Source organism: Hesperophylax consimilis, chromosome 28 (assembly GCF_061612785.1).
Source record: "Hesperophylax consimilis isolate HC1 chromosome 28, BYU_Hcon_1.0, whole genome shotgun sequence".
Taxonomy (NCBI): domain Eukaryota; kingdom Metazoa; phylum Arthropoda; class Insecta; order Trichoptera; family Limnephilidae; genus Hesperophylax; species Hesperophylax consimilis.
Window position 1 is genome coordinate 14,267,553 of NC_142863.1, and position 24,601 is coordinate 14,292,153.

At 39.6% G+C, this 24,601-nt stretch overlaps 2 protein-coding genes across 4 annotated transcripts in view; both read right to left on the reverse strand.

Annotated features, from left to right (window-relative positions):
- Positions 1 to 942: 942 nt before the first annotated feature.
- Positions 943 to 2,700, reverse strand: LOC149410225 (uncharacterized). Its single transcript, XM_089648977.1, has one exon. It carries the CDS (start codon positions 2,698 to 2,700, stop codon positions 943 to 945), a length of 1,758 nt encoding a protein of 585 aa, XP_089505103.1.
- A 4,792-nt stretch (positions 2,701 to 7,492) lies between these two features.
- The window catches only part of LOC149410226 (uncharacterized), a 48,842-nt gene continuing 31,733 nt past the window's right edge, over positions 7,493 to 24,601 (reverse strand). For 2 of the 3 annotated variants that reach the window (XM_089648857.1, XM_089648856.1), the window contains exons 13-22: positions 23,808 to 23,956; positions 22,343 to 22,440; positions 21,535 to 21,669; positions 19,094 to 19,242; positions 17,819 to 17,982; positions 16,492 to 16,569; positions 15,882 to 16,114; positions 14,532 to 14,726; positions 13,450 to 13,744; positions 7,493 to 11,974 (exon numbers count right to left, since the gene is read on the reverse strand). In XM_089648857.1, coding sequence (XP_089504983.1) covers positions 13,454 to 13,744; positions 14,532 to 14,726; positions 15,882 to 16,114; positions 16,492 to 16,569; positions 17,819 to 17,982; positions 19,094 to 19,242; positions 21,535 to 21,669; positions 22,343 to 22,440; positions 23,808 to 23,956 — 1,492 coding nt within the window. In that variant the 3' untranslated portion in view covers positions 7,493 to 11,974; positions 13,450 to 13,453. The remainder of the gene's footprint in view (positions 11,975 to 13,449; positions 13,745 to 14,531; positions 14,727 to 15,881; positions 16,115 to 16,491; positions 16,570 to 17,818; positions 17,983 to 19,093; positions 19,243 to 21,534; positions 21,670 to 22,342; positions 22,441 to 23,807; positions 23,957 to 24,601) is intronic. The other variant, XM_089648858.1, reaches the window with a different exon arrangement.

Below are 24,601 nucleotides of genomic sequence, written 5' to 3' on the forward strand. Positions count from 1 at the left end.
CTGCTCTCACCTGGTGATCTGAAACTTGCGTTATATGTGATGCTATTTAAACTGGAGTAAAGAATGGAGCCATTGAGCACTGGAGGTGTTGGCTACCCGAGTGAGCGACCTCCCTTCGGTAGAATTTCCGGAAGGTGTGCTCAGATTTCCAATTCCCTCTTGTGAGTATCTCCTCTATAGGATAGTCTTCCAACCAGTTTAGAGAGGCTACAGCCGAGCGTACACTTCCTGGGGTTGCGTGGACTCCTGCTTCTCTGAGGACTGATTTAATCCACCCCCCTATTATTGTCTGCGTTGCAGGTTTTGCCTCTCCTGATGTGGTCACAAACAGGTGCTTTAGTAGCGGGCCTCTTCTGGCTTTAGAGAGAGCAACAACTTTCCTCAACCATTTAAGTGGGTTGATGTTGTCTTTTTCTGAACCCGTCAATTTCCAGCCTGACTGTTTGTGCTTGGCTGAATCGGTCTTTGCTCCGAAAACTGGCCACAAGGTGATCGTACTTCTCTTGTCGATAAAATGGTCTGGGGTAACTCTTAGGAGAGTTAAATCATGAACTCTCCTGCCTGACGCCAAGACGAGAAGTATTGCTGCCCTTCGTGATGCTTCAAATAGTGAGTCTTCTGCGGGGGGATTCTTGACCAACCAGTCTACCACCTGTCTTGGGTCCCAGATGGGGGCTTTCTCTTTGATTCCTCGTGCCATTGAGATTGCCTTGAGAACGTGTCTCACCAGAAAATCAGAACTGATTTTTCTCGCATTCTGAGCTGGGCCGCAAAATGTGACGATGGCTGATTTGTGGACCTGAATGGTCTTAGGGGCTAGACCTTCTCGAACAAATAAGTGGGCTAGATACCTGGCGACCATTGTTGGTGGGGGATTGTTGACATCCACGCCGTTCTGCGTGCCCCATCTACGCCACCTATCCCATGCAGGTTTGTAAGTCTTCAGTGTAGACTCTCTCCAGGATGAGTTGAGGAGTTGGCGTTCTTCCCGACTCCAAGATGTGAGGGCTTGATCCCACCCGCAATTCTCCACACCTCTAGTTCCAGATCCTGGATCCTGGGAGGAGGCAGTCCTGTCGACGTGTCTATTAGGACTCCCTCTAGACTTTGCAGGCGCATTGGGGGTTCGTCTGTTCGCTGTTTTAGGTCGCTTCTCCAGAAGGTCCTCTCCCATTTTGGGACGACTAGCAGAAACATGCCCCTTGCCTGATTTAAGTGTGCTAGCACTCTCGGAACGAGATTTGGCGGAGGGAATACCCATGCTAGATTGTAGTCCCAAGGTCGACTGAACGCGTTGGGAAAGCAAGCTGAGCAGTCGCTTGAGTCTCTGGATACGTAGGTTGGTACCACGTGAGCCGTGGCTGAAGCGAACAAGTCTATTTGCGGGCAACCCCATTTTCCAAATATCTTTTCCGTCACCGGACTTAGTAGGTGCCACTCTGGGAGCTGTGCGCCCCGAGAGAGACGGTCCGCAATTCCGTTGTATCTTCCTGGAATGTATTGGGCTGTCAGAGATATCTCCATCTGGTCTACAAAATCTAGTAACTCCCGCGTTGTTTCTAGAAGGGCAAAGGATTTTGTGCCCCCTTCCTTGTTGACGTAAGCCACAACTGTCTTGTTGTCCGTCTGTAGTAAGACATTTGTCCCTGCCAGGAGATGAGCTTGGTCTTTGATGACCGCTAACACGGCGTATGCTTCCTTTCGGTTTGAGTGCCATAGTGCCTGCTCCCCCGTCCAATGACCCGCAACTGTGGTGTCGTCTAGTTGTCCTCCCCATCCTGTGTCCGCTGCATCTGTCGTCAGGAAGTGATGGAATGGGAGGGGTTGAATTGGGCTCGTGCTTCCGATGGCCCCTAGCCACCACTGTATGTCCTGCAGTGCTGCGGTGGACAGAGCAACCGGCCGAGACGGTTTCAGATGTTGTATGTGGCGGCTGAACCTCTGCAGTCTGCGGCAATGCAAGCGACCACGAGGGATAACGAAATTTGCAAAGTTGAGTCTTCCCAGGAGACCTAGAACCTGCCTGGGAGAGCAACTGCCGACTTCCAAGGGAACCTGCAAGGCTTGGCGTAGACCAGAGCACTTGCGGTCGGAGAGAGACTTTTGGTCTGCTCTCGTGTCCCATGTTATGCCCAGGAACTCCAACTTTTGCGTGGGCGTCAGGATGCATTTCTCCAGGTTTATGCACCAACCTAGTTGTTGAAGTGTGTGCACTATAGTAACAACTTGGCGGGCCAGGTGTTCTCTGCACTGGTTTGCTACTAAGAAGTCGTCTAGGTAGACTACTGTCCTCAGCCCCTTCCTTCTTAGCAGCTCCGCTACCCAGTTTGAGAGCAGCGAGAAGATCCTTGGCGCTGATGACAGGCCGAAGGGCAGACACGTCATCTGAAGGAGTTCTCCATTGTAGACGAGGCGCAGGAATTTCCGGTGTGATCTTGCGATCGGCACGTGGAAATAAGCCTGGGAGAGGTCTACTTTTATCATCCAATCGTCGGGTTGGAGGAATTCCGGAACCCGAAAATGGCTGAAAAGTTTGAAGGGCTTTGAATCTATGAAGACGTTCAAGGCCTTCAAGTTGAAGATGGGTCTGAAGGTGTGGTCTGATTTGGAGGTAAGGAACATACCTGACAGGAAGCTCGGAGAGTCGTCTGCTGCCTCCAGAATCTTTGACGCTTTCATCATTTCGATGTGCGCGGTCATGTCTGAGGACGACTTTGTCCTGAAATTCTGCCTGAGCTCGGCCGACGGGAGAGCCAGAGGAGGTTTGGACACAAAGTGAATCCTTGCTCCTTCCAGGATGTTCAGGATTAGTGGTGACGCCCCCAACTCCCTCCACACCTCCCGATATGCCTTCAGGCGTCCTCCCCAGAAGGGCTCTGGCCTCCAGTCACCTCCATCGCCTCCTACCCCGATCGCTAGTCGCCTTGCGAGAGGGCTCTTGCTTCTTGGTGGGCTGGCGATGTGTCCTATCTTTCTCTGGCCTAGGAGCGGGTCGAAAGGGCTTTCTAGAGAGTGAGGGTGGAGCTTCCTTCACCGGCCTTGCCATTTGTGAGGTAGAGGGTTGTGGTTGACGGGGGGTATAGGACGAAGGTGCGACACTGACAACCTTGTCTCGTCCCCCGTTTGCCAAGATATAGGCCGCCAGTTCCTCTTTATTAAAGAGGTGACTGGAGCTCGGTGGGATCCTGGCGAGGCCTTCCCTGGTAAAGGGATCTGTTATTCCCTCCAACAGGGCCTTTCGCCTACTTTGGAGACACTCAGATCGCCTTCCACATACAATTTGTAGGACGTCGTCTGTGATCCTACTGTATGGGGATTCCTTGGCGAACATCTCCTGGATTTTCTCGAACAGGGTCGAAGGGGTCAAGCAGGTGCCGGGATCGGCTGCCCAGTTTACCAGCGTCTGCATATTCCCTTTTACTGCCTCCGTTTGTGCTAAGATGGCATTCGAGAGAGCTCCCAGGGAACGATCCAGGGCTGGTGCAAAAGAGCTGTTCTTGTCGAGCCTCTTCAGCTCTTCGTTCACCTCCAGCTCTACGAAGGCAGGCTTGGCGGTGTAAGCCTTTTGGGTTTCGGCGTAGCGAACCCGCGACCATTCCTCCGAGTTAAAATGCTGAAGAGCCGAAATAACTCCCACTCTTCTCGCGTCCGCTTTCGGGATCGGTGCCTCTTTCACCACGGTGCTCGGGTTTCCGAACTCCAGAATATTCTTCTGGGCGACTAGGCTGGCGGGTAGTTCTATGAACCCCGATCCTTCCCGCCGTGTACCTTCAGCGGGGTCTTCTCTCCCCGGATATTCCTCGAGTTCTACGCGACTGCCCATTAGGGCGTCCGTCAGAGCGGACACCTGTTGCGTCAGTCGTTCAACTCGCGTGTCCAGGTGTCTGTAACCCCTCTGACTGGACGAGGAATCGGAGTCCGAATCCTCGCGTCGGCGCTTGCGGGAATCTTGCATTTGGTCGCTGTTGCCGACCGACGCCGCGTCATTATTTTCGATGTCACTCATTTGCGCAACAATCACAATTAAAAGACGACAAAACACTGGATAAACACGATAAACTATGAGTTAATTTCTCGTAAACAGTATATTTATAAAGGCTAGGGAATAAACTATGATTTATGCACTTAAAGTTGGTTTTTAAGCACAGCACAAACACGAAACGTACTTAAGGCGCGAAAAAACGGCGTCATATGAACAAAAACATCACGTGACCTGAAATGCGCGTCACTACAGTGTTGCCAGTAGGGAGAGAAAGTGTGGCAAGTGGAGAAAAGGGGCAAATATAGGGAATAAACACGCGCGAAACGCAAATGAAAAGGGCGAAAGAGCAAGCTCTCTCTCATAATGGATTCCAGGCATCGATAAGGAACACAAAATACAATATTGTATTAGTGATTTAATTCAATATTGTTTTTGTAAGCCTCTCTTGAAAGGATTGGGTTTTTATACAGACTAAACTATTTATTCATATTCTGTATGTACAGGCGCAAATAAACAATTCACTTATGAAGTATAACTTGCAAAGTTTTTTTATGAATAATTTAATGTTTACCCTTAATACTATCTATAAATACTATATCTTCTTCTAACCAAGAAGAATGAGCGAGCACTGGATGTTTTTGAAAGGAAAATTTTGAGGCGCATCTTCGGACCGGTTCTAGAAAATGGATTTTGGCGCGGACGTTATAACAATGAGCTCTATACTCTGTTTAAGGAGCTAAACGTCACAAAGTTCATGTCACTGGGAAGACTTCGGTGGCTAGGTCATGTGGAGAGAATGACCGAGCATCAAGAACCAAAGTCCCTGCTGAGCTCAAGACCGATAGGGAGAAGGAGCCTGGGAAGGCCAAGGTTAAGATGGAGCGACAACGTCCTCAAAGATTTGTCTGCCTTGGAGCTTCGAAACTGGAGAGAGCTGGCGCGGGACCGAGATGAGTGGAGGAAGACTCTTGAGGAGGCCAAGACCCACCAGGGGTTGTAGAGCCAAAAGTGATGATGATGAATACTATCTATCATGCTACGTATAAAGTATACAAGTAAAAAAATAATAATTTTTTCAATCCAGACAATATCTTTAAAAAAAAATTAAAGGCTCTTGTACTCTTTATGGTTAGCACGATAGATATTATGTCATAATATCCTTTTCAAATCAACTCAACCGCCTGAGGGCAGTGGGATTATGGCATCCCCGATCCCAGGTATGTTGTTTGGCTGAAGGGAAGGAGGGGAGGAGGAAGGTCTGGAAGTATACCTGGCTATTTAGATCTGGTCACCAAACCCGACTAATGCTATTTAATGCAATGTTTAAATTCTGAATTATGGTTTTATTCATCTGGGGATACTGAGAGAATCTACGATTATCTGAACCTTTACAAATTTTGCTTGTTGACGAAGCCACCGAGGTGGAAATAGGCCTCATCACTCAAGATGATTTGCATTTGATTCACTCAAGTGAATTTTAATAATTCCAATGCGTTGTTGAATATCGTTCCATTTTTATTAATGGCGTAGTTTCTACTTGTCAAATGTCAAAAAATGACAGCTTCAAAAGTAACATCTACTGAAATAGCGGGCTATTCAAAATAACACCTCTTATTGGAAAACCCTGTACAAATGTGGATGAAACCAGGAGTATTTAAAGACACAGTTTTATGCAGCTTTCGATTCTAAAAATGGTGGGATTTTTTGTTTTTTTTTACATAACTCCACAGGAGGCCTTGAGGAAAATAATTTCCCTCAGGGCTGTCATCATTGGGGATGCTGTGAGGAGGGTCTTTTTGTGTAAAGGAAGAAGTTAGCTTGACTTTTTAAGAGTTGCATTAATAGTTGTAGGAGGGAGGGAGCTGTTGAACTCAAGAACGAGAAGTAGAAATGAACCATTCTCATGTGACAAATGTCCACTGTGTATAAATGTTGATATAAAACTAGTTCATCAGAGCACCTTCCACTGAAATACCAGTAGAACTGTGCTCTAAAGATTGCAAGTTTGTTAAGATGTTTTCAGAGCATTGGTGGCTGCCAAATCAAACCGTGGGGCGCACTTGCGATTTGTACAGGCTTAGCAGTTGTGTACTGTCCTGTACAGTACGCCCAGCTTCTGAGAGGCTAACTTAACTCTAGCTTCGATGAAGCTGAGTTGGTCACTTACACTCACAAATTGTACAGGCTTAGTGGTTGTGTACTGTCCTGTACAGTACGCCCAGCTTCTGAGAGGCTAACTTAACTCTAGCTTCGATGAAGCTGAGTAGGTCACTTACACTCACAAATTGTACAAGCTTAGCGTTTGTGTACTGTCCTGTACAGTACGCCCAGCTTCTGAGAGGCTAACTTAACTCTAGCTTCGATGAAGCTGAGTTGGTCACTTACACTCACAAATTGTACAGGCTTAGTGGTTGTGTACTGTCCTGTACAGTACGCCCAGCTTCTGAGAGGCTAACTTAACTCTAGCTTCGATGAAGCTGAGTAGGTCACTTACACTCACAAATTGTACAAGCTTAGCGTTTGTGTACTGTCCTGTACAGTACGCCCAGCTTCTGAGAGGCTAACTTAACTCTAGCTTCGATGAAGCTGAGTTGGTCACTTACACTCACAAATTGTACAAGCTTAGCGTTTGTGTACTGTCCTGTACAGTACGCCCAGTTCTGAGAGGCTAACTTAACTCTAGCTTCGATGAAGCTGAGTAGGTCACTTACACTCACAAATTGTACAAGCTTAGCGTTTGTGTACTGTCCTGTACAGTACGCCCAGTTCTGAGAGGCTAACTTAACGCTAGCTTCGATGAAGCTGAGTTGGTCACTTACACTCACAAATTGTACAGGCTTAGCGGTTGTGTACTGTCCTGTACAGTACGCCCAGCTTCTGAGAGGCTAACTTAACGCTGGCTTCGATGAAGCTGAGTTGGTCACTTACACTCACAATTTGTACAGGCTTAGCGGTTGTGTACTGTCCTGTACAGTACGCCCAGCTTCTGAGAGGCTAACTTAACGCTGGCTTCGATGAAGCTGAGTTGGTCACTTACACTCACAAATTGTACAGGCTTAGCGGTTGTGTACTGTCCTGTACAGTACGCCCAGCTTCTGAGAGGCTAACTTAACGCTGGCTTCGATGAAGCTGAGTTGGTCACTTACACTCACAATTTGTACAGGCTTAGCGGTTGTGTACTGTCCTGTACAGTACGCCCAGCTTCTGAGAGGCTAACTTAACGCTGGCTTCGATGAAGCTGAGTTGGTCACTTACACTCACAAATTGTACAGGCTTAGCGGTTGTGTACTGTCCTGTACAGTACGCCCAGCTTCTGAGAGGCTAACTTAACTCTAGCTTCGATGAAGCTGGGTTGGTCACTTACACTCACAAATTATACAAGCTTAGCGTTTGTGTACTGTCCTGTACAGTACGCCCAGCTTCTGAGAGGATAACTTAACTCTAGCTTCGATGAAGCTGAGTTGGTCACTTACACTCACAACTTGATAGTTAGTTTTTCAGAAGATTAAAATAAAATAGCATTTAGTAATTCCGCTTTATTTATATCAGATAACATTACAGGATTCTTAAAAATGTATTTTGTAAAACACAAAGATTTAAAATAATATGATTTAATCATTCATATATAATAATGTTACATTATTTTCTCTTTATTCCATTGATTGTATGTATAGCCTCTACAATATAGACTAATTCAACTGACAATTTTTTCTTTCCCAAATAAACCCTTCATTTTCCTCAACATTGATTTTATATTGGATGTAACAAAAAGATTTAAAAAAAGTTTTTTTTTTTAAAATATGAAATATAATCTTTTTGATGTGAGTACATTCAACGTCAATTTAAATAAGACAACAAGCCAACAAAATTGATCTGTTCAAGAAATTATTTCGATATTTGAAAATGTTGGCTTAGATATTAGAAATAAGAAAATTGACCACTTTGGGTACACAGATAAAACACCATCAGATTTCATATATATGCAGAATAGTGACTAAATAAAAACATTGATACTTTGTTAATGTAGTAATTAAAATAATTTGTTAACTTTGGGTTAAATCTAATTAAATGGAATACAACTTTCTGAGAAATATGAGGGGGTACCCAAAAGAAACCAAACTGATGTTGCGGGGGGCATAGTTTTTGTAGAACCTGTTTCTGCCGGTAGGACCTTGTACATCTACCTATCCCGAGTCCAGCATGCCAAGCACTGCGCTGGAGAAGTCGTCCTTTCGGCTGGTGTAAATTTTTTGGTAACTTCTTTTGTGTGTTCGTCGTTTTTAAGATGGCTGATTTCGTGGATTGAAATCCAAATGACCCAAACTTTTAATCCAAGCTCGTCACAGGTGACGAATCATGGTGCTATGAACGAACATGAAACAAAGCAACGATCCAATGGGAGACTCCAAATCAATCAATCCAATGGACAACTTCAAATTCGCCCCAAGAAGGCTCGTCAAATGAGATCAAACATCAACATAATGTTTTTTCAATGTGAGAGGAGTCATCCATTCATTTGTTCTTAATTTGAGAACGAAAAAAAACTTTTGTGGTCCTCGAATTTGAGTTTTCCACGCAGCATCATCCGTGTAGGCCGTTTTTAACAAGAGCTTCTGTTATGCTCGTGCTATTCACGAAAATCAGCCATTGAAAAAAAATTCACACCAGACGAAAGGACGACTTCTCCAGCGCAGTTTATAGTATACTGACTGAGGAAAGGTAGCTGTACACGATTCTACCGGCAGAATTCGGTACTGCAAAAATTAAGACCCACCGCAACATCAGTTCGGTTTCTTTTGGGTACCCCCTCGTACATGAATCGATTTAAAATAATACTATAGTCAAAAATATTTCCCCTTACAAGCAATAGAATTATTATTAAATAAAGAAACCTAAATAACCCTTTTGAGAATTAGTAATTATTTCCATTAAATGGTTAAAAAAACACAAACAAGAAGAATTCCAATTTCCACTCCAGCGATGGGTGTTCGGTTTTCAATTTGGCAATTTAATTTAATTAATATCATTCCTCAAAAAATGCATATGGAAACATTTATGAACAGTTTACTGAGGTTTTATCTACCTACATTTCACTGTTTTCCCTATTTTTGGTTCTATAAATTTCGCACATTATGACAAGCAATCGCTCAAGATGTTTTTGCACGCATGCCATAATATGCCAAAAATCGTTTCAGTGGTAAATAACAGTGAAACCCTCTTATAACGTTTCCACTTAAGAAGTTTTCACCGTTTAACCCTTTCAGACCTGAATTAAAACTGGCAGTGGTAGAACATTAGAGCAACAGTTTAGAATTTATTGCTACTTTCATTTGAATGAAAATTATGTCCCATAGGCAATATAACATTTTATTAAATTTAAAAAATTACATAAAATCAAACATTGAAAAAATAACCTCAAAACTTTTTTTAAATTTGTGAGAAATTAAATACACAAAACACCTTTCAAAATATAAAAATGACTACTGCCCTGACCTAGTAGCTAAAACCCAAATAAAAAATAGCGTGCAGAAGCAGTTATACCAGCAATTGGAAAATAAAAACTGCCAATTTTTATTTCCTCTAGTGAGGAAAAAAAACTGAAATCTATGTATTTTCAAATGTATACAAGGTCTGAAAGGGTTGAGATGCTTTGGTTTCGGTTCCTTGAAAACTGAAATTTAAAAAAATGGTCTAACGCTGACTTTACATTCATAAGTAAAATTTACAACTTAAGTTTTGGAAGTTGTTATGTAAGTTCTCACACCGACCGATACATTTGTAAGTTTATTTGCAGTAAGATAGCTTCCTGTCAACAACGATTTGCTGCTGTCACAATTTACGCAATTTTGTCTATAAAGACGAAAGGGTCCAAACAAAGTGTTTTGGAATAGAAGTTGGCTTGAGAGAAAAAAATCTCCACACGCCTTCGTTCCGTTGGCAGCAGAATTGAATGGAGGACCAATTAATAGCAGTTCTTTAATTTTATCTGGATGAGAGCCAGATGACAGTTACCGACTTCGAATTCACATACATCAATGTTAGAAAAGAAATATTGAGGTTAAAAAGGATTGGACAGTTCATTAAATAGATGGATGCCCATTTTCAGACAGCTTTACATTTTACACAAAATAAATGATATCTCCTGTTTTTGAAAGATCAGAAAATTTTCTTCCCGTTTACATTAAGGCAATGCCATACGTAGTAATGCAAAATCATTTGGTTTGAAAATTTGGTCGCCTAGAAATGTTTCAGATGCTTTAATTCAATACTGCTAGTAGAATACATCTTGGCCTTTGAAATAATCGAGTATTTTTTAGATAAGTCTTTATAAGCCCAGAAAAAAATAATGTATAGGGCCTATGAAAACTGCTTTAAAGTTCAAAATCTCCTACTTACGAACCCATTTTCGGTTATGATTTTATTGTATAGTGTGGAAAATAAGTTATTTATAAAATGATCGAAAAAAAATTAAATATTTATGCCTGAACATCCACAAAATAAAATAAAAATCACTTTTTGGCCATGTTTTTTTCTTGCATAAATCAAAACAGGCGAATGGTGTTAAGCGGGAATTGAAACCTTATCGCCATCTACATAAGGGTTTTTATTGATAGTGGCTCAATTTAAAATATTACACGACGTAGTGCATCGCCTTAATTTTCGTAATGCTTATTTAGGTTTATTTGGTGTTATTTTTTATGTTGTTTTCGAGAGATAATAACGTGATAATAAGTATAATAAATATACTAGTTTTTAAAGGAAAACAATTCATACGAAAACCTTTTCATTTTTGGCATCTCGTATCAGCGTGTTTAGATACCATTTCTTACAGTAAGCGTCTCAACTTATCAATACCGATTTAATAAGCTGTGAGAAGGCTGTATGATCCGCGCGGACTTGATTAGACCTGTCAAAGAATCACGCCACTTACGACTTCTGTAACTTGCTAAAATTACAGTAAGTGACTTACAATATCGTTTATTAGTTATTTTACCATAAGTCACTTACATAAGTAACTTACAAGAAAAAACTTATGTGTAAAGACAGCCTAATGACTCCCTTGGAAAACTTTATAAGAGAGCTTCACTGTAATAATTGCCTGTCATTTAACGCTGACTTGTTTTATCCGCAATGTAGTGATTTTGATGGTTAAAACTTATTTTAATTCAGTTGTTCAACGTAGGATAAACACTGCAAACCATTACAAATGGATTTAGAAAATTAAAATAGGAAGTTTTGAGTAAATTTACTGTAGATTTTAACCACAGATTTACCTTCACCACGGGTGGTAAATATACACTAGTTTATAAAACATTTTCATTTATAAGTGCATATAAATCGAAAAAATAAATTGTTTATGATTATTTATTGAGGTAAAAGATAAGGAGGTTTACTGAACAAAGAAGAAACAAGGAAATATGTGTAAATGAATCGATTTAATCAAATATGTCTTCTTTTAATACATAGTTTTCTTACAAAATTGGGCATAAAAATTATTTTATGTTTACAAAATATTTGAATATCTATGGTGTGAGATTATCTCTACAAAACAAAGTAATGGATGTTACAAATAGGAAACAATCTTTAGGGTAACGAAAGATTCAATTTTCTTTGTTCATTAATATTCGAGAATGATTTACACTAACAATAAAGCTATTTATATTGGCAAATAACAATACATACATAATTATTTTATCCTGATATGAAATACCAGCAGAAGTCAAAGTATGTACCACAAATAATAACAATATGTATGAGATATGCATGCATTAAAGTGAATTCCATACAAGATTGTGCTCGTCATCAATGCCACGTTAACTAAAGTATAAATTGGAGTTACTCTTACGATAACAGAAAAAGAAATGATTTAAAAAACAACTTAAAATCTTAACATATCAATTTATTTGTTTAAAATTTAAATTGTCCAATTAACATTTACGTGAGGCGTAACGAGTCGTGATCACTGGATCGTTACTGCAGCTCACTGGAGTTCTGAAAATACAAAATAAGATATAAATTTAGGATTCCATTATCAGGTGCATTAATCTATTCATTCTGCTGTTGGGAAGTAAGAGCTTCATAGATGCACACACAGATGGCAGTGCATAGAGCTTGCTCGGAAGTCCACGAGATGGAGCCAGTGGCCAGTAGTCGCCAGGGCCAGTGGGAAGGCTCTCAGAGAAACTTACTGTTTCAGATTCCAATTAGCCAGCTTCTAGTTAGGACGACTATCGAGTCACCATTATAATACGTGGAGTATTAATAAATCCCTGATTAATCTAAAAGAACCATTTATTTATAAACTCCTTCCACAACGAGTTGGAGACCTGTTTGTACGAACACAACATTCTGCCAAGCATCCAAAATATGCTATCAACTGCCTGCCTAAGATTTAATATTAACGACTCTCAAACGAAAAATGTTCGGTCGCATCTGGGAATTGCGCCCAGGAACTTTAACTTACCGGGGCATCACACTGAACACTCAACTTAAGAAGTTTATGCAAGATGGCAACATTGATTGTAACGGTAGGCACATGATAATTGAATATGTTAGGTGTGTGATCAATTTATTTTTAGGTGACGCCTCACAAGAACGCCCCTGTCTGTACAAAATGGGGAAAATCATTAAGTCCCCTGTCAAAACCAAAGCAATTTAGTTACATAAATAAGTAATTCTCGGCGTGGCGCAGAGTAAAACGTTTCCCTAGAGGAGAAAATAAGTGAGAGTCACTGCAGTGGGGAAAGGCACACAATGAAAGAGACGAAGGAAAATTAGACGACTAATGGTAGAAACATAGGCCTAAAAGTACATTATTTGTACAAAACCAGCATTTTTTCTTCGTAAACAAAATCTTATAACAAACAAAACTTACAAAATTTTAAACGTAACTTTCAATATCGCCATCTGGTTGGATAGCATTGTGAGACGAGTTAAGGTAGGAACTGTAGGGAGGGATTTATCACTGGGGGTCTTGAACAGGCCCATATTATGTGAAGGAGGAAAAACAGATACCGGTAGTTTGTTCCACATTAGAGTTGACTTAAACAAAAACGAGTCGAAGAAACAACCCCCTCTCATCAAGCCATCATCAACTCTGAACGGGTGTTCCTCTAGTGTCTGTCGTGTTTTGCGCACGGGGGATCAATGTTGCTAGCTCCTTACAGCAGGACAATTGAAATACCCGAAGAATCTACTCAGCATGCCTACGTTGATTCTGTGCTTTAGAGATTGCAATTGGTCTGTTAACAGCTGGTCAATCACACGGACTGCCTTCCTTTGCACAGAATCAAGTATTATGTTGGGGCTCCAGCCCAGAGGTCGCTCCTAATTTTGGACATGCTTTGTACACGGTTAGCAGCTGGTCACCATTGAAGAATACTTATAGATAATTATATTTATTATTTTCAATGTTCTGTTCAATAAATAACTTTTATACTTTGTCTTTGATAGGTTGATATTTTTACCTCGCTAGTCCAAGTCCACCAGCGCCTGCCTGGTGGTGGCGTGGAAGGGAATGCGCAGGATTTTGAGGCGCGTGTCGGGCAGCTCCGAGGTGAGCAGGCGCTGCAGGGCGGGCAGCGGGAGGATCTCCACCTGCGCGGGCCCGCGCTGGTCGGCGCGCGGCTCCTCGGGCGGGCCTCCTCCGCCCAGTGTGCCCATGCCCGGCACTGGCTTCAGCACCGGGATGCAGTCGCCCATGTTGGACTTCTTGGGCGGCTTGGCGGGGCGGGGTGCGCTACCTTCTACAGGCCGGTCGCACTAGTAATGAAACGTATCGTTAAATTAAATTAGTAATACCAACGCAATGACCCAAAGTCAGTCAAAATGAAAAAATATATAAATACATCAACCCATCGGACTAATTTGTTCAGTTTTGGAAACAAACAGCTATTATCCATTGAGTCAGTCTGTTCGCTTTTGGGAACAGCTTATATGGTCTAATAGAACTCCCCTACTGTAATGGTGCTGTCATTTAAACGGTGTTAGAAAGAGAAAACACCACGCTTTATATTCAAATCTGGAAGTTAGCCACAAAAGAATTGAAATGTACACCGCCATGGGGCATGAAAGGTAAGATTACCCAAATGATAACCTCGGGGAAGATGCCACACTTTGTGGGTTCGTAATCTACTTGTCTAGTATGAATGCAGTTATGCAGACTTGTTCCGGGCTGCAGCAAAGGGTGGAGATTGCCTTGTTGATAGCAAACCTCTGATAGGAGAGAAGAACAGAATCCCTTCACATTGCCGGCAAATGCACTTTTTATAGCAGGATTTGACCTTTAACACAAATTTTATGCTGACTGCTTCAGTCTGCAGTCTTCAGGCCTTCCCATCCTGCTCCAGTTAGTTCCCCGCTTCCTCGATCTGGCTCTGGATCCATTCCACCGGGGCATACGCTTAACCACGATTCTAGACGTCCTGCCACTCTTCGGGATCCACAGAAGCTGACCAATCCAGGAAAGGCGTCGAACAGGAGCCATGAGGTTTACTGAATATCTTGGATAAGTTGCGAGATTTCGGAAGGTAATAGAGAAACGCAATACCTGGTCAATGAAGAGCTCCGTGACCCTCAGCAGCTCGATGGTGACACCCCAGACGAGGTGCGTAAGGGTCTTACTCAGGCGCAGCACCCCCTCCAGCACGCAGCGGTTGGTGGTGGCCGACTGCGAGATGTACATAGGGATGATGAGCAGGCGCTTCAGCTGGGTGCACTGGCCCAGGGCGTCTTCGAAACCGGTCTGCAATGGAAATTATATTGTTATATTTTAAAAGTATTTTGAAGAAATAAAGAATTGCTGGACATCCAAAATATCCATAATATTTATGAGAAACACCTGTGGACTGTAGGAAGGGATTTGTTAATGTGGGACTTGAAGAGGCCCGGATTAAAAGAAGGAGAATAAGACAAATGCCAGTAGCTCATTCCACGCTGATACACACGAAGCCGACACAACAAATGTGAACGGGTATTCCGCTCAAGTCTGTTGACTTTCATGCACATGCAGGGCGCATGGGATTAATGCTGCTAGCTCCATCAAGCCATTTCTCCACAAGTATCGCAAAACTCAGTCTAAGGATATACGCCTTGCATCTTATCCATGTTGTACTGACTCAAATATGTGATACACTTAATGGTTCTATGCTTCGGCCCTTATTCCACAGGAATATGCGAGTATTTTAGTTGCAAACTTCTTTATCTCTCGAAATGTAAAAACTACTTTTCATAATCACACTCACAACTGCTGCAGCTGTCATTGTTTTCCTTGTTAATATGCATACCTACTAACATATGTTCCTACATTCCCCCACCTCATTCCCTTACCCAATTTATCTATCCTCTTCTGACAACAACAATCTGAATCCTGTGGAGTTATCCTATTAAGGCAAGCCGTGCAGCATCCTCGGGGTGTATTAATATTGAGTCTGCTAAAAGAACCTGGAAAGTTTACATATGTGCTCTGACAAGACATGTTTCAAAGGACCAGGGGTAAGTCAGTCAATTGTAACTAAATGTTAACCCGCTTCCCAAATAGTTTTGTCAACTTGAAAGGTTGCCAAAATGTATTGATTACAGTCCATTAAATTGATTCGCTTGCGATGTGCGACTACACGCATTGTTACAAAATGACTGACACAAGTGACCATGAGACTGTTATTTTAATTAATTGCTCCACCATGTTTGATGTCTTGAGGACGTGAATGGTAACGACACAAGACAGGCTGTTCACGGGACACTGGTGTCACCGACGAGTTAACAAAATGTGGGCAACGTGAGCCCCTGTGCATGAACCGCCGTGTAGATGTCGGTAGTCACCGAGATACTTGAATCATCGATGAAAGTACCTACCTGAGATCTCCATTCAATCATGTGTATTTATTGAGTAATGTATTACCTTGATGTCAAAGTTGATCAGCTCTAACGCGTTCAGTTTGGGCAAGCGCGCCACGGCTCCCATCAGCAGGGAGGATCCGTCGCCAGGCGAGCGTTCCAGCCGCAGCTTGGTCAGGCGTTGCAGCGGTGCAAGCAGGGCCGCCCCTTCCTCACCGCTGAACGTGCAATCTCCCAGCTCCAGCTGCTCTAGCATCACCAGGCTGCCGAGGGCGCGGCACTGATGCTTTTCAAGCTCTGGTCACACGAAAATATCAGCAGTCAGTACAGGACCCAGTATGAGAATGCATATTCAACTGGTTTAGAAAAAATTACATTTAATTATTATTAAATTAACAGGCAGCATTCTTCTGATGCGCTCATATCTAATTTCACAACAAGTTTAACAATAATCGAGTTGATTTAAATAAAAAAAAAGTTAACCCTTTCTTCTCTCCAAATAAGAATCAAGCTTTAAATTGATTTAAATTTGTAGCATCGTTGACATGTTGTGGAAGTTTGTTCCATGCTTCCATCTACTACTTTATTGGTAGGTTTTTTTTACTGAAGATACGGAGATGCCTTAAAAATAAATGGTATCAACAAATAATGATAAGTAATGGACTTCATCTTACCTCGAACAGACGTCAAACTGAGGTGTTTCAAATTTTTGAGGTTCTCTAAGCACTTCAAATCTGAGGTCAAAAACAATCCTGCGGAAGAAAAAATACAGTATTAGGTCAAATACAAATTGGACAGTAGGAGTGTCCAGTTTGTTAGTGGTGAAGATTTCTTTTCTCTGAAATTTAATGTCCAGATAAAATTTGAAAGAGTCAAAATAATAACAAATTTATAATGTATTATTCCCAGTGAGTTTACAAAACTCATTTCGGGAAAGACAACATTAGATTAAAGACAAGACAAAATGAATATATTAAAATAAATAAACGCAGAAGTTATTTTGGAGTTCCAAAGAAAGAATGTGTCAGTCATGAATAAAACTGCTGAGGAAATAACTTTTGCCAATGTTTTTTGGTTCATTGCCGGAAGTTTTAGGTTATGAGATAATGCGTTGTATTGCTTATGTGCAATGTATTGTAAGGAGTTAATTCCAAATTTAGCTGTGTAAGTAGATGACGATAAGTGTATTTGATTTAGTGATCGTGTTTTGTGCTGGTGTATGCCGGAATTAAAGACTGGTTTAGTGTTGGTGTGTGAGGAGTGTTGAATTATTTGTAGAATGGTAGTTGTGATGTTATACTTTGGCAGAATCGTAAAAGGAAGATGTATTTGTGTCTGTGAGTATATATCTTTGATATGTGTATCCCATGGTAGATTATATATATTCCGTACGGCTCTATTTTGAATGACTGTATTTCGGAACTTTTTTTTTTGGTAATGGTGCCCCAGATACTAACTAGATAACTCAGGTGGGAGTGGATCATAGCATAATATGTGACACGTAGTAGAGATGTGGGGAGCACACCTTGGAGTCGATAGAGTACAACGGTTATCGGGGAAATTTTGGATTTTACATTCTCAACATCTATAAGTAAGTAAGTCTGTGAGTAGTATAAATGAGCAACCCCAAATATTTCGTTACTTGAACATGTTGTAGCTTTTCATTTCCAAGAATGATATTCATACCCATGTTATCTTTTTTCCCAAAAGTAAGGTAATGGGTTTTAATATTGGTAATCTAGTTCCTTGAGTCTATCTTCATTTATTATTAGCGGGAGACCAAAATGACATCTAAGCTCAAGAATTGCTGGTCAAGGTATGTTGAGTACACCCTGCATGCATCTATGTATATGGTAAAAAATGTAACATCGAAATGCACAAATTGGTGTATAAGTCCAAAGCGGCCTAGTGTAACTTATTCAAATGGGTACGCTCAAGTTATGTTAGGGGTTCTCGATCTGAATATAACAAGATGAGATGAAATAGGCAGGATATTCTCACCGCTCATTCCCTTGATGCGCAGCTCGGTGAGGTTGTGCAGGGCGGCCAGCGGCGCGGGGTCCAGCTTGCTGCAGCGCACACTGCACGCCCACAGCGACTGCAGCTGCGGCAGGCCGGCGCATGCGCGCTCCACCACCTGCGCGGGGCAGCGGCACATCTCCAGCCTTCATGCCAAGCAAACAGACAAACAAGACATTGATTATTATTATTTATTAAAAACATACATTCTCGGGTTACAAACAACTTGACAATACTTGAAAAATTTAAGTAGACCGGAGAAGACCAATATAAATTGTCAATACAAAATAAAGTCAATTTACGTCACTGATGCGATTGACAATAATTGTTAATAGATTGTTTACTGAGACAATTGAAGCATTTGACAATTGTGACGTCCCGTTGACGGGGGGAATGATGCACATAGACTAGAGTCATTGATGAAGCAGTTATCGTTTATACATATATAAATATATATATGTATAAAAGATCAAACTTTATATATTTTATTATATTGTTCGTTTAATTGCTTTATATAGAGCCCTTCAGAAATCCGTTTCAATGCAAAACGAAATTTGAAATTGTTTTCCTATGTAATGTGTTAAAATCATTAAAGTTCAATAACTATCATTTTTCAAAATTGGAACTGATAAGTATAAAGCATATTTATTATACAAGGGAAAAGGCAACAAAATTATTTTATTAATTAATAATTCTTTATTTGAAATGTGTATTTCTTCTGTTTAAATGTTTGACAGACCTAAATTTGAAACACTTATAATTATTTTTTAAATTTACTAAAGATAATTCTGGTTCTGACTCAAATTATTTGTCAAAAAAAAAAATATTATGCATAAAAAAAAAATCGACAAAATTTTTACAAATATCAATAAGTTAAAAAAAACATTCATAAGACAATGTTTCTGGGACTATTAGATTATATTATTATGTAAAATCGAATAAAAAAATGTAAAATGTAAAATTCCCAGCATGGGAAATTTCAGTGGAGAAAACATCATGAAAGTTAATTATGTCAATATGAATCGTAGTAAATAAACAGAAAAAAGTGATCCTGGGGCAAATATTTTATAAATACTATCAGCTAAACACATATAAGCTCTCTTGATTTGTCATGGGTTTGCACTAGTGTATTGTGTTAATAACACAGGGTAAAATAATTGAAAAAGCTCTGTTCCTTACGGTTTGCCTCCTAAGACGTAATGGAAAATCGCTGAACACAGATGATTGTTCCAAATAAAATAATGACTAGGAATATACCTGAGCAGAGTGTCCACGGTGGAGATGTGTTTGATGAACTGTTCCCAGATCTGCGTCACGTCATCCGGGGGTAGGAGCATCTTGCGCAGGTCGATGTGACGCGTGCCCTGACGCTTGAGGGCGGCTGCCAGGCCTTGCCAGTCTGTTACCTGCACAGCACATGACAAATTTTAAATTTTTTTCTTTCAAAATCGAATCCTTCTCAGGTTATGAAGAATAACCCGACAATACTAAAAAAAAAAAAAAAAAAAAAACTCTTACTATCACCATTATAAGCGGAAGACTTTGCTTGTACAGCCCACGAAGCCTGGAGACAAACTGATGCATTTATTTAATTTGCAACTAACCGGTCCTAACATATACACAATATTTTATTTTTGTACCATAAATAGATATTGGATTATCTCTTGAAGTTTGATCTACTTTGGTTGTCTGTCTGCAATGTAACTCTGGTTCGATGAACTCGGATTTTTTAAGAATTTAAGTGTCATTTTTAAATTTTTAACTGATTGTGTCAAGAATAACAAGCGATAAATATAAAATAAGACCTGTAATATTATTTTAACCCTCGAGGCTAATTTGTTCGCATTTGGGAACAACTCATATGATCTCACAGAAATCGCTGTATCTCCCCTTCTGTTGTGATAAGAAAAATGATTTAAACGTTGTTGGAAAGAAAAAATAAACCCGCTTTATATTCAAATCTAGAAGTTAACCAAAGTAGAATTAAAATGTGTACCTTTAAGAAAACAAAAGTTTACGACAGCAATTTGAAAAACTTAGGAGAGTTTAAGAATTTTTTTTTATATGAAACGACAAGAAACTAAGGTGACATTAAGGACCGGTTGTTTGGGAGAATTTGAACAATTCATCAAATTTCAACGTTGATTTGCGAGTTCTGTGAAAGTCCTATTCAAGTTCTGATATTAGATCATTATAGGCTAGTTGCTTGACAGAACTGAAATAATGACAGAACTAGAAAATATCTTTCACAGAACTCCCAAATTAACATTGAAATTTGAAGAATTGTTCAAATTTTCCGAAACAACCCGTCCTAAGTGTGTGTTTTATATATGTTTTCACTATCAGTAATTTTAGTTAGAAAAAACGATAAGTGAACCATTTTAATTACTACAAAATTTTAACATTTCAAAATTTGATTTTTGAAAATAAATTTGAAAGCATATTTCATCACTTTTCTAAAACAGTTATCGGATACATTCAGAAATATTCAATTTATTTGGATATTTTTGCAAAGCTGAAATACTCCGACCTTTGGACAAAATAAGCCGGAGGCCTGAAGGGTTAACAGAAATATTATTTCAATTAACATTTTCAAAATCGGAACTGATGTGTCAAAAATTCAGACTATCCTGTGATTTCTTTTTTAAAACTGAAGTCGCCAATTTATATGAGACCATTTAACCTCTCGGCCTTATGAATAAAAGTGACAACTAAAACTGCCAGTCGACTTGGACCGGTCGGTAGCTGAGTTGACATAGCGCTTGGGTCCCACCCAGGCGTAGTGTGTTCAATTCCTCGGCTGGCTAAGTCCTCCATCACAACACAAGCAACATTTTATTTCTTTATTTCTGACTGTTTTGGCTTGCAGTGTAAATAAAATATTGTAAACTAGACAAAGCATACTCATATGTAAAGCATTTAAGCATTAAAATTAATCATCAACATAAAAAAGTTTTTTTTTACTTTAAAAGAAAAGAAAAAAACGGAAGTTGTGCCACAATACGAAGTATGTCAAAAAATACAAATAAATAGTAGTATATCTGTGTGTAAGGATATAATGGCCAACCTTATGATTCCAGAGATAGCCTCATTTTTAATGTCAGTGCCATACAAATTTTTCATAAAAAAATGATAACTCCTTCATTTGCACAGGCAATTGCTTCATACGAAATTTTATAGCATAGTAATGATCAGTAGAATCCATTTCTAGCCGAAAAAAAATACCCTTGAAAATTCAAGTCTCTATGTCTATAAAAGGCGATTTTCAGCCAACTATGCGCCCCGCCTAGATTCGGCGCTCTCCTCGCTCTGCTTATATTGTTTCCTCTACTACACGCTCCCCGCTTCGTTTGTATATATCGGAGTGAATTTAAAATAGAAATCATTTTCGATGATTTATATCTGCCAGGCGTCTGATTATTTAAAAAAAAAAAATTTCTTCTTATAACGTTTTCCAAAGGACTGGGGAAAAAACTGTTGGATAAGTTAGATCATTTTTACATTTCATACTTCACGGGAATGAAATAACAAACTTCTTATTTGAGAACCTTTCAATATGTGGATTTCACTGTACTGACTATAGATAATAGAAACAGAAAAATATGGCAAGGAAGCATGCCAACTGTCAGCAAGCTACAATTAAAATGCACGGCCCATCAAAGCGTCTATGCAAAAGCAAAAAAAATAATAAATCTTACCTGAGAGTTCTTCATACGGACAGATCTCCAGAGGCCTGGCGTGTACGCGACGTCACGCCATGCACGGCAAACTCGCGCCGCCGCAGCAAGCTCGCGCTTGTTCAGATAGCCAAAGATCTGAACAAACATGCCGCACTGTCCAAGAAATAAACACAATATTAAATATAAAAATTCACAATGCTTATCATTGTTTTGTTGTATTCACCATATTGTGTGGTAATTCAAGATAACGTCTGTAAAGGTAAGTTTTTATAAATATGTAATTATAAAAACTATAAATTCCATTCAATGTACCTGCGCGTTCAACACGCTCTTGTGTCCTGTTCAGGGTTGATCAAAGCAAAACGAACTCTAAGCAGAATTCTTGCCTGAACAGACTATGCAATAATTACAATAGCGTATTATCCAAGGTTGATATTTTCAGTTGCGAACTTACCAAATACAAGAGGTCCATAAAAGAATATTTCTCTGATGGTTTGTGAATAATGTTTATGTCTCTATTGTTTATATCTTTATTATGATTTGATTTATATCTACAACCTCTCTCCATGGCTATAAATGTATTGTTTTGTAGATGTTTCGTTTCATATAATCTTTTGTTTTGTATAAATTTTTTAATTCATATTCCTTTCTCACAAATTAAAATAACTTATTCCATATTATGCTGTCTCAGTTAAAGTCACAAGGAGGAAATCCATAATTGGTTTAATTTTACTACCTATATAATACTTATGAACAAACTGATTAAATGTAAACTGTTGATTTCCCGAAAATGAATAAATAAATAAATCCATGAAGAGTCCGTTACCTGCATCAAAGAACTGAGAGCTGCCTCATGACTCTGGGGGCTGGCTGCTTCAGTTTTGGCTTCCTCTGTGTTACTTCTGCTGACCCGTCCCCTCTTAGCTATTGAAAAACAAATTAACTTTATTCCTTATTTATTTCCTTGGCCTATATTTCAAAGGGAATGTATGGCGATACAAGTCAAGCCCACATATTTATATTATAAGGTTATATCTCTTGTCTGTGACTTACAGAAATGGCTTAGAGTTAAAATATTGTATCTCCTTAAATCATAATATTGAGAAAACTGAAATAGAAGGTTTGCACATCTTCGAAAAATAGATTATGTGACTAAAAAATAAGTGTTTAGATCCATATTTTAGTATCTGTATCTGGTGTAAATTCAATATTATGGTACAGTAGAACCTCGTTAATTCGAAATCCAGCGGACATCAAAAATCAAATTTCGAATTAACGAATTCCCACGTAATTCGAAATTTTATGAAAAAAAAAAAAAAAAAAACAGCGAAAATCGATTTCTTCGGCCGCCCCTTCAAATTCCGATGGAATCTTTGGAGTAAACTACCAAGTATTCCCGTTTAAATCGAATTTGTGCAGCCGATTTCCGTCGCGATCGGCCCTTCGAGTTCAGTTATTCTAAGCAAATTCATACAAATACTACACATTTCCGCGTAAATCAAATTTTCGCAGCCGAATAACATCGCGGCCGGTCCTTTAAACTCGGATATTCGAAAAATATGATATATTTATAAGTAAACCGAAATTTCGCGGCCGATTTCGGTAGCGGCCGATCCTTTAAATTCAGATATTTGAAGTAAATTTCGTAAAAATACGTCAAATTTCCGCGTGAATAGAAATTTTGCGGTCGATTTCCGTAGCGCCGGAACTTTTAACTCAGATATTCAAAATAAATTTGTAAAAATTCGATATATTTATGCGTAAATCGAAATTTCGCGTGAAGCCAACGTCAACTGATATATTTACTCCAAGCATTTCAATAGTCTTTATTGGGGAGGGTGCTTCTATCAAATTGATCCAGAGTAATTTTTTTGTTTTTTTTTATTTTAATTTTATACAAAGATTACAATTTTGTTGATTTTCTCAACTACCATACTAGGCTCATGCCCATATTATGGTAGTCGTACATGATTTATGTAAAAATAACAAAACAATATTTTATAGAACAAATAATAAAACATAAAGGAAAATGAGATGTTATTTAATTGCTCTTCGCCGAAATCAGATATGGTTGGGTTTTTGAGACGTAGAAACTAGTAATAGTAACAGAACTTGATTAAGACTTTCACAGAATTAACTTTTAAATTTGATGAATATCATTCAAATTCTGTGAAACAAACCGTCCTCAGATAATTTTCTCAATTTAAAATAATGTTCTAATTTTGAAAAGTCACAGACGAAAATACAAAAAAGAAATGTACATTTATTGTTTAATAATTTGATTTACTAACCAGGGGTTCCATTGGCAGCAGCCTTGGTAACTTTGGGAGTTTTGCTCAAGATGGCGGGCTTGGGGGAAGCAGCCGCCTTGGGTGGCGACACCGGCACCGCCTTCGCCCTCCTCTTCTCTGCCGGAGACTCCACAACAGCTGCTTTGCTGCTAAACACAACAGACAAACAAACCCATGAGACACGACAATCATTTTCATTGTAATTAACACAATTCATAACAATACAAATACCATTGAGAGTGCTTGGCGGAGAGGAAACATGATAAATGAAACCCTTCTTCCATGGGCAGACAATGAAATTCAGTAGTTGAAAACTCTTTTGTATGTATATGAGAAATAACATCAAATTTATCCCATTTGTATGTCATTTTGCGAAATATATAATTTCACTGCATTAAAAAAATTACGATAATTAACATAACGGCACATTTTAAATTTTCTATTACAAATTAAAATGTGCCATTTTCGATATGCTGCCAAAATAACACATTCGTTTCGTTGTGTTGTGAATTCGGCGAGTCGACGTCAACGACGTGCGACGTAGGTAACAGCTGTCTCACCATTCATTGGCGTTTTCCGTGTCATAATAACGTTGTAGCCAGTTGATACAGTTTCCGAATGTGCAGTTTTAGATCATTTTTGAAAAGAAATTATTAAAATGACATATTTTTAGTATGATAACCATAATCAGAAAAATAAACTTTAAGGACGGGTTGTTTCACGAAATTTTCAAGTTCTGTGAAGGTTGTTATTACATCATTATTGGCCATGGGTTTCACAGAAATTGAAAAGAC

Coding starts and splice junctions, on each gene's coding strand:
- LOC149410225 (XM_089648977.1), bottom strand. CDS start 2,700: ATGACCGCGCACATCGAAATGATGAAAGCGTCAAAGATTCTGGAGGCA.